This window comes from Crocodylus porosus, unplaced genomic scaffold, assembly GCF_001723895.1.
Source record: "Crocodylus porosus isolate Cpor-Errol unplaced genomic scaffold, CroPor_comp1, whole genome shotgun sequence".
Lineage (NCBI taxonomy): Eukaryota > Metazoa > Chordata > Crocodylia > Crocodylidae > Crocodylus > Crocodylus porosus.
The window spans coordinates 118,157,947-118,168,643 of NW_017728943.1; the positions used below are offsets into that span (position 1 = coordinate 118,157,947).

Sequence of the window (10,697 nt, forward strand, 5' to 3'; positions counted from 1 at the left end):
AAAGTTTGAAATCCATATATATATATTTAATGCAGCTGCATATTTTTGTGCATAAGATGCATAAGAAAAAAAGATACCATTGATTCTTTTTCTGATTATGTATTCTTTGTAGTAATGCATTAGAAATTATCATAGTCTTTTAACAATATTTAATGCATGTACACTTACAACATCTTTGCAAGCTAGAAAAATATATTATCCCCCTTTTGCAGATAGGGGCCAGAGGCACAGGGAAATTAATTAAGTTTTTCAAGGTCACACAGGAAGTTTGTAGTGAAACAGGCACTTAGATCCAAACCTAGTGTTTCAAGCATTCATCCCCTTTGATTTACAGACCTCTGATTTGGCCCAGACATCAGTGGATCCAATGCAATCAAATGTCATCTAGGACTATTCATGAAACACTAATATTATAAGTGGAAGTTTCTATCTAGTGCAGCTACTCAGCATTAAGTTCACTTTAACAGAGGATAAGTCTTTTAATCCTCCGTTGAGTATGCAAAAAATTGTTCAGTCTGAGTTATTTACTGAAAAGGGAAATAGGATGTTCTAAACCTTGATGCAAGTTCGGCTCTGTGCTTCCTAATTCAAATAGCACCAGTACAGAAGAGTTCAAAGGGGCAAGGTATCTTTCAGAAAGAAATGCCTCTGCCAACAGCAGGGGGCCTGGACTGAAAGTCATCTATTCCAACCCTTTGCTCAAGGCAGGATCATCCCTGTATAGATTATTTCATCCAAGTGTTAGTCTAACCTGCTTTAAAAAGTTCTAGTGATGGAGGGGCCATCTACACAAGATGCTTACTTTTAAGATGATTAATTAGCTCTGCAGTAAAATGCCTTCATCTATATGTGCAGAACTCTTAGACCTGAATAAACTAATTAACTCTGCCATAGGTTAGCTGCCCAATATAACTACTGTTCTATCCATAGGTGATGTGTAGGGGGGGATGGGGGATGGGGCATGTGCCCTCCCTGAAATTGGCCCTCACCGGCCAGGGAGTGGGGAGTGCAGCCAGTATGCCACCTGAGAAGCACTGGCAGCACTTCTGGTTTTGCTGGCGGCACTTCTGGTTTCTCACCGGCACTTCTGGGGTCATTTACTCTGCCACAGTGCACATGTGGATGGAGGTTATGGGGCTGGCTGGAGCATGAGGGTGCTACAGTGCAGGACTGCCTGCCATCTAGTCCCATACTGTAGCACCCTCATGCCCCAGCCAGCCCCTCCACAGCATGTTGAGCTGTCAGGGAGCAGTCCCCTGCTGGCAGGCTGAACACCTGGCACCTCTGTCAGCTGGGGCTGTGCCACCCCAGCTCAATGTGCTGCAGTCCTGGGAGCATGTGTAAACACTGTACCCAGGACCAATAAACTCTGGCATGAAGTGCACCAGAGTTTATTGTGTCATGCTAATTTCATGTGTAGATGTGCCCTGAGATTCCACAACCTTTCTCGATGACTTCTTGAGATAGGACCTCTTCCAGTCCTGTTTTTCTCTAATTTTACTATTAAAATGGGATCCTTAACACTGGAATCTATACTCATTCTGCCAGCAGGAAAAAATGAAGTAATGTTGCTTAGTTAGAGGAGAAGGACCTCATCTCGCCTTTATCTTCACCAAGTGCACATTAGGTGGATAAGGCAAACTTACAAGCACCTTTTATTTGATATAATCATGATCCAGATTCCCCAAAGTGCATAGTCTGTCATTTGAGGGGGGAACTCTGGTCCTTGTGCAGATTGCACATGTTACACACTATGACTGGTAGCATGTTGTAGATGTTGACACACATTGCTGGGAGGAGAACCTGTAGATAGTATGATTTCCATTCTCGTCATCAGTCTATTAGACAATCCTTCTTTACTAATGCTTTTTAATAGGACCTTTCTTGACCTTCTTATTTATGATTTCTTTTTATTCAGATAATAAATTCTGCCTGATACTTATTTCTGTTCCTTACTGGATTTGTTTCATCTAGAGTTTACATGCTATATGATTTAAATGCAAACTGGGCACATCTACACAAGAGACACTGTACTGTAGCCTAATAATACTGCACAGTAGCAGAAAGTCCTGTTACTGTATATTTATTTAGTATTTGATTATACAAATCTCTTGAGCTGCATGCAGTGCTAGGTCTAGCCCATGTATAGAGGGCAGCACAGGTCCTGTGCCAGTCCTGCATGCCGTGTGTACAACAAGCCCCAGGGCCAGCAAGTACAACATGCAGACTGAGCAGGCCACATGTGCTGCACACAGAGCAGGGGACAAGGATGGAGCAGGCACTACATGTGGCACCCTGCTGGGCTGGCCTTGCATATTGGCTCTGGTGCAGCCCAATATAGAATGGCCTCAGAGCCAGTGCCCAGGACTGATCTGGTGGAGCACCACATGCAGTCCATGTCCTGTGTGCAGGCTGCACAGTGCTGAGTCTGGTCCACGTGCCATGCATATGGGCTCAGTCCAGAGACCCACAAGCTAGACCATACAGCTCCACAGATCAGATCCAGCCTGTAGGCATACGTTTGACACCCCTGCTCTAAGTTAATAGAAGCTTAACCAATCATCAGTAATCATCAGAAATACTAGCCTCTGGCTCATGATGTCAGCACTGAAGAGTCCTTCTGTCCTGAGGGTGAAGGGGTGGAAGGGAGGGAATTGTTCCTTAGAATTAGTATGACATAGCTAAATTACTCTACTGCAAGGCCATATCCCTTTTCTCCTGGGTCTCTTTCAGAGTCTGTAAGGACTGAAGTGGTCTCACTCCTTCATTCAGGGATCACAAAGGAAACAAATGTTCCTGGTTCCCTTCCTCACATCTCTTCTGTACACTTGGTCAGTCACAAGCTAGCCCAGAGATACTATGGGAATGGGATCCATCCTGACTCCTGCATTGATGTTGCAGAATGTTAACATTTTTTAATTTGGGGGATTTTCCAAATCACAGTAAGTGTTGCAGAAAGTGCCAAGAAGAAAATGATTGTGCAAGCAAATGCCATTAAGTTATTAAGCCATCCTGCCTGGAGAAAGGTGATCCTGCATCAGGAGTCTTGGCTCATCTCCACTAATTAAAATACCATCAGAACAGGCATTCTGGCACTAAATTCTTTAAAAACAAAAATAGTAATGCTGTTTTGGGAAATAAGGCCACTAAGGGTGACACTGCACCTGGAGTCTGAGGTGCTAAGTCTGTGGTGTACTTCAGCTGCTTTGTTCTATTCCAGTAATACAAAGCTCCCGTGTAGTCTTCTTCACCAGCCCTCTGAAAATTTCTTCTCAAACAAAATCTTTGGTGGTGTGAAGTGTTTGCAGTGGGGTTTATGCCCCATCCTCTCTTCCTTGTAGCTGCTAGCATAGGAATGATATCTGGAGCTCATTTACTTCCAGCAATTCTGACCTGGCAGAACAGTGGTACCCTCAGGCTGCTGTGACTTATATCAGGGGTCTTGCCCAGTGCAGAACAACTCCAGATCTAGGGGGGAAATGCTGGGGTTAAAGCTATTATTGCTATTTCAACCTATGCTCTCACATGTGCACCGTGAATGTTCAACCCCCCGATATGTTTTTGGAAGGTTCTTTTGTACTGCTGAAGCTGTGATGGAGGAGGACAACTCATCAAGCAAGGATATGGAAGAGAGAAAGCAGAGAAGTGAGTGAAAGTGTGTCCAGAAAATGAAGTCTGAGAGAAAAGAGATGTGAAAGATACACGAGAAGTAGGGGGGAGACACTCGGAAAGAGAGGGAAACAGTTGGGGACACAGTGCTACTCACTATCACTATGACCTTCCAAGAGAATCCTGGAGGAAGATGACCCAGGACCTATTGCCATGATACCACGGTGGCAGGTACACACCGGAAAGGCATCGACACATTCCATAATTCTATAGCCTTTCACGTCAAGCTTGCTGTCCAGAAGTAGTATTTCAGACCCTAAAAGTAAGCAATCCTATTCCACTCTGATAAAGTTCCTGAAAAACTGTTAATGCTACAGATGGGTGGGCTCTCTTCTTCTTCACTGCTTCTTTGTGACTTATTTTTAAAGCTAAGGTACAGACAAGAACAGATTCATTAATGAATGTACAGCAACTCAAGTTGGAACAGGATCACACTTAGGCCTTTACATCTGCTTACATACATGCTTGGAGGAGTAGGATTTGGCCCATATGCTTTAATTCTTTAGGATGTAACAAAGGACAAAATCTGGACCTCTGTTTTCAGGCTATTAGTGTGCATTTGATGTAGAAGGCAAGCTCAAGCTATGCTTGTAGCTCTAGAATCAGTAATGTTTATAGTAAATACCAAACCTAAGATTTGAGAAGCAAACTGATACTTAGCATTATCCCTCATGTACTGTGTAAATGACTGCCTGGATTCTGACCCTAGGGAAAAATACTTTTAAAGGTTAATAAATTGCCATGTTATATTTTTTAAAAGAAAGCAATGCTTGATTTAATCATGACTGCACAAAGAGTCTAGGGATCCAAGTTGGTCATGATTAATAACTGCTTACATTTATTCTCCCCTGTTCTCCAGTGGTATTGATCAAAAGTACTATTTAAATTAAATTTCCTAATCTGAAAATATATTACCATCTACACTGCATGAATGGAATTTTTCTCAAAGTCCTTTATTGTGTTTAATCAGATTGTAACTGAATGCATGTCTTCTAATAATTGCAGAAATGTCATTTTCCCTCCCACGGTAAAAACATGAGCATCTCTTTCAGTCTGTTTCACTTCTCACCTACAAATCAAAATTAACTCAATAAAGAATATATTAAAATGGTAAAAAAAAATAATAAAAAGTGAAGGTAGTGTTAGCTGTCTGGGTGCCAAACCTTGAGACTCTTATTTACATTATACTCTGTCCTTATTCAGGTAAACTCCAGCTGAAGTCGCCAATGAAATCATCATTTCAGATTCTCCACCCACAGGTCCATGTGACTCCAGTAATACTGTACTGCACCAGGTATTGGATTCCATAACTTATATTCCCACCCTTTGCCAGAACATCACCTTGTGGCTTCCCAAGGCAAGATCAAAGTTACTAGAGATAGCAACATTTCATAAATACATGGAAAAAGGAATGGGTGTTAATAGAGAGAGCCTTCCTTCATAGAATATCAGTCCAGCCAAGTTCTCTGAGACAACGTATGCATTTGAGAAGCACTCTTGATACATTTTTAATAAAATGTGGGTATTGGAAAGTAAGGAATAGAACTGCCAGACATGAGAATAACTTTGCTAACTCTAGGTAGCAGGAAGACAACATATCACCTACTGAACAAGGGATATTTGGTGACATGACCATAACCTCTATCATAAATCTCCTAAAAGTATAAAACAAGAGAGGAGATTAAAATAGTTAAAATAAATATTCATGAATTTAAGCCTACAGTTTATTCCTTTAGATGTTTTGTTTACAATTTATTTTATTTGCTTTGATGCCTGTTCCTTTTTCCCCAGCCTATTTGCACTTTTTAAAGATGTTTAAAAAAGATTCTGTATGCAGACAATGGAGGATAAGACCTCCAGAATACGCACAATTAGCAGTGGCAAAATCTCCTTTCACATTCCCCTACCAATGTGATGATAAAGAGTAGTTAGGCTTATTCAGTCTTTGGCCTCTAATCATACTAATCTGTGGGATTTGTCAAAAAGTCTTTTTTCATGACATGCACAATTGTACAACAGAAAGTGGACTGAGATCACTAATGCAATTTATATAACATGACTTAAACAAAGTTGTGCTTCTAAGTTTCATGATTTTGCTTATGATAACTATTAATATAATTGTATGGCATGGACCATATGTGAAAATAATATTATCTTATCAAATATAAACAAGCACTGTTTCAGAGTGGAGACCTTACTTTGTTCATTGTTTTAAAATTCTTAAGGTTATTTTGAAAGAGCTATTGTGTTAAGCTATCAGGGGAAATGTCAAGAGTTTCAGAAAACAAGATGCCTGTAGTTCTTCTAGAACACGGTATCAACCATTAGACAATAATAAATAATTTATAAAATCATAAGAGAGTAATGACAATGTTGAATAATTCTTTCAACAATTTTTACAGTATTTAATATTTTCCTCACAAAGAAAGTACCTGGTCAGCAAACACACATGTCTAAGTTTGCATATTGGCAACCAGATTGAGAGTGGTGTCACAGGGTCAATTGTAACAGTTGCAAACCCTTGGACTGTTGTGACTTAGTTATTAGTATATTTTAGGATATAGCCCTTGCCTGAAAAGGAACAACTTTGCAATGCCAAGATGGCACTTAATATATGCTGAACTTCTTAAACACAAGTCTGCTCTCATTTTAACTTCACTTAATAAGTGTTAAGTTGAACATGTGACACCATCCTGAACGCAATAGGATACATAACAAAAGAAAAGAAACATGTGGACATCAGGGCTTATATAATTTGCTAGAGCTCATAACACTATCTGGCTGTTTAAGGTACATGTTTCCCTTGCTTTATGCTGTACTTGTGTTCCTGGAAAATGGTGCATAACTTGAATTTGCATTAAGGGAACCCACTTTACAATGTAACTAATAGGGATAAGTTCCAAGACCTCCACTGTACTGACTCCCAAACCCATTTTTGCCACTTTTACAAGACAATTTTGGTACTCACCAACAGCAGACGGTACACCCAAGTACAGGGTGGTGATGAATGTGACCATAATGGGGATGGCAACTACAAAAACACGTGTCGCAGACAACAACTGAGGAGCACCGATCCACACAGGAGACTATATTTTGGTGTGTGTCACTCCCACAATGCACCGCACAAAGCAGCTGACAGCAGGCTTCCACCACACTGATTGCATAAGAGCGCATTTACCTCCCATATAATAAATTATTGGTATAGAAATGGTCATCGCATAAGAGCGAACTTGCACATTCAGAACCTGCATAAAGTGAGGGAACCCTGTATTGATATTAGTATAAAATACCTAGGAAATATAAACACATATGTTTAAGGGCCGTGTCATTCATTGCACTCAGGACATATTAACTTAATTTAACATTCAAGGATTCACATGCTCAAGCAGTAAAACACAAGCAAGATCCTATCATAACATACAAAGGCAAATACTGTGTCTAGTTTTGGGCCCCCACTACAGAAAGGATGTGGACAACTTGGAGAGAGTCCAGTGGAAGGCAACAAAAATGGTTCAGGAGATGGGGCACATGACTTCTGAGGAGAGGCTGAGGAAACTGGGCCTATTTAGCCCAGAGGAAGAGAGGACTGAGAGGGGATTTGATAGCAGGCTTCAACTCCCTGAAGGGGGGTGCAGAGGATGAAGCTGGACTGTTCTCAGTGGTGGCAGATGGCAGAACAAGGAGCAATGGGGTCAAGCTGCAGCAAGAGAAGTTTAGGATAGTTTAGGAAAAACCTTTTCACTAGGAGGATAGTAAAGCACTGGAATAGGCCACACAGAGAGGTCATTGGATTTCCATTCTTGGAGGTTGTTAGGACCCAGCTAAACAAAGCCTTGCCTGTGATGATATAGTTGGGAGTGGTTCTGTTTTAAGCAGGGTGTTGGACTAGATGGCCTCCTAAGGGCCGTTCCAGTCTTAATTTTCTATGATACTATGATTCAAAGGGACATTTTTTTCATGGGAGGAGTATTTCCAGATCATATTAACTAACACCTGTTTAGCTATCATTGGCCTACTCCACAGAGATAAGACAAGTTTAGGACTTGGTGTGGTGTGAAGTCTAGGACTAACAATCAGCTGATTGCCAACCTCAGCTCTGCACAAGAGCTAGTTCAAGATTCTTGAGTGGTGCAAAAACTGGGACAGACAGTCAGCTGCTTCTTAGTCCCAGGCCCAGTACTGCAACAAGGCCAGTTCAATGCTGCAGATCCAGTGGCAGGTGTAGATCCAGCAGCAGAAGCAGCACCCTCTACCAGGCTCAGTTCTCCATGCCTCCCTCCTCCTGCCACCAGTGTCAGGCCTGGCTTGCCCCACTGTGCCAGGGGCACATGCAGTGCTAGAAGGCAGTGGTAGGCACATGATGTGGTAGGCACATGATCATGGGTTCTGGATGTTGTGACTACATGTCCTCACAAACATGTGAGCAGCAGTGCTGGGGTCATTGTCTAGGGGTGTGGGGGCACAGCTAGCTACAGCCCTGTCTAGGGTGGGCTGAGATTATAATAACCATTACTGTACAACCACTCAGAATATGATATAACTTTTAATATGCTATAGTAATATGATCTCAGATAAAACACTTGTTCAGTGTCCCAAGAAACAGGGTCCTAAAAAGAAAGAAAGGGAGAAACAGAATGTAAAAGAGCATATTCATAAAATTAGGCTTTAGAGAACAGATACATTACATGATATGATATGAAAAGGCAGATATATTAAATGTTTTCTCGTTGTTCATTATTTTTAATTCATGATATTTAGCTTTAAGTATGCTGAAAATAAAAAGCAGTGCCCTTCAAGCATTCCAAAAAAATATTGGATCATACTATTTCCTTTCCTTTTCCTCACTTCCCATATATTACATTTGGGAAGAAAGAAATGGAAACCCTACTGCAACGTGCCAAAAATTGCCAGGGAAAAGAAAAGAAAGCCAAAGAGGCCTTTGCAACAAAGAAAGCCCATGCATGAGAAGACTGGTCAGTTCACAATAGGGACACTATGACAGCTCTGCCAAGTAGAAGCGGTCATGGGTATGTATATTATTCCTTGGCAACCCATAGGATATTATTCCTTGGCAACCCATAGGAGTGATAATTAATGCTGACTCTCCCCATATTATGGAAACTTGTGCAGGTTCTGCTCTATACAGTCAGAATATGGGAAAAGCATAGGTTTGGCAAGCCCAGAAATACACCTAGAAGTAATGTGAGCATAGAAGTAATGTCAATACAGTTATTGCTGTCAGCAACAGGCATAAAAAGGGAAATAGATGCCCAACCCTGAATGCAGATGAAGGACCCATAAAGAGAACCACACCACTGCACTGTTGAGTTAGAAAATGGCTAATTAATTCTCAGAGTCTCAAATAACTTTGTCCTTCTCGTGAACTTTCTGATGAGTAGGCATATATATCCCTGTGACAAGCCCTGCCCCTCAAAATTTTACCCTTTACTCCAGGTTTCTCACAGATCTAACTCTATGAAACCACTTTTGTTTGGAACTAGTTAAATTAAAAACACATGGAGTTTACATTTCAAAACTAGTATTCACCTATGTTTCCAAGACCAGCTAACACTGCTTTAAGCACAGAGAATGTATTTTATAAAAATATAATAATATTCAGCTCCAATATAGCCTTTTTCCCCTGCCAATCTCAAAATGTTTTACAAATCCAATTAGTATTGTCCCCATTTTACAGAAGAAGAAACTGAGACACAGAGGTGAAGTGTCTTATTCATCCTAATCAAGCAGGGAAGTATGTGTTACTGAAAGAATCAGAATTTACATGGTATAGTCTTTTTCCTGCTCACACGAGAAGAAATGAAGGAACTCCCTTAAAAGTTCTCCCACAACAGACTCATGCTTCACCAGTATAAACCAGTATGTAACTTTATATATTTCAAGGATTCCTGTAAAAGTCTCTTGTTATGACACACATACAATAGGTAAATACAGTGTATATGACACACATCTAAAAGAAAACAAGTCAAATAATAGAACAATTTGGAATAAAGATTGCTCCACAGCTACTACTGGGATTATTTTGGGATTGATATACTGGATCATCTGAAAATTAATTAAATCCTGCTTACCTTAATTGAATTGTTCTATGAAATCATTGAGATTAGGCACTTTATCTGAAGCTGTATGACTATCAATGGACAAAACTCTCACTGACTTCAATAAGGAATTTTGGATTAGTCCTTGGGTGAATTCATTAAGAAATTTTCTTAATCCTCCAGCAATATGCATTTGAAATATACTTCTGTTTTGCAACACAATAAATATTGAAGTATTCTGTACTACTATGTTTCTATTGAAATGCTAGAAAGTGTCCCAAGTAAGCTTAGATGTCACTTTTTAACGTAATTAATGTCATATTTCAGAATTCCCATTCCCCTTTCTAATATGTAAAAAAATCTCAAAATCCTTACCCCAAAATTTTGGTGGCCATTCGATGTCAGAACTAGTACCCTGTTTATCCATAACATCCAAAACAGTATTTGCAATACTAGTATGTCCACAATGGAGCACTTAATTTCAGAACATCTGAGGTGTAGCAGCAGAAGAAATGCTTTTACACAGCCGGTCACACTGTTTTGCTTGCCTAAAAGGAAATTAGAGTATCATTTCCTGCTTGGACACTCAAATTAGCAACTGTTTGTCTTATCTTGGAGCACCACATGGTTCCTGAGACAGAGGAACTATTTCCTTCTTGTCATTTCCTTGGCTGAGTGCTTTAACTTAAAACAATACCAAATCTCCTTCTTTTCTGAAATATGGGACTGCATCACAGTTAGAGAGATGAATGTCCACTCTTCATCCCCACAGTGATTCTCTCTAGTAATGGCTTCATGCTCAAGCATTCAAAAACAACCATTCTTGTCATAGTATGGGAATAGTAGGCAAACCAGGAATGAAGAAGCTGATTGACTCCTATTAAGTATTCCTTCATTAAATATAACATTTTATTGTGTTGTTTTCATAGGCATATATAAGCATACTGAAAACATCTATATTTTCATTAGTAG

At 40.2% G+C, this 10,697-nt stretch overlaps 1 protein-coding gene across 1 annotated transcript in view; it reads right to left on the reverse strand.

The window, feature by feature from the left end:
• Positions 1 to 10,259, reverse strand: part of MYCT1 (myc target 1) — a 24,384-nt gene extending 14,125 nt beyond the window's left edge. Inside the window, exon 1 of the mRNA XM_019550063.1 lies at positions 10,101 to 10,259. Coding sequence (XP_019405608.1) covers positions 10,101 to 10,152 — 52 coding nt within the window. The 5' untranslated portion in view covers positions 10,153 to 10,259. The remainder of the gene's footprint in view (positions 1 to 10,100) is intronic.
• Between the last annotated feature and the right edge of the window lie 438 nt (positions 10,260 to 10,697).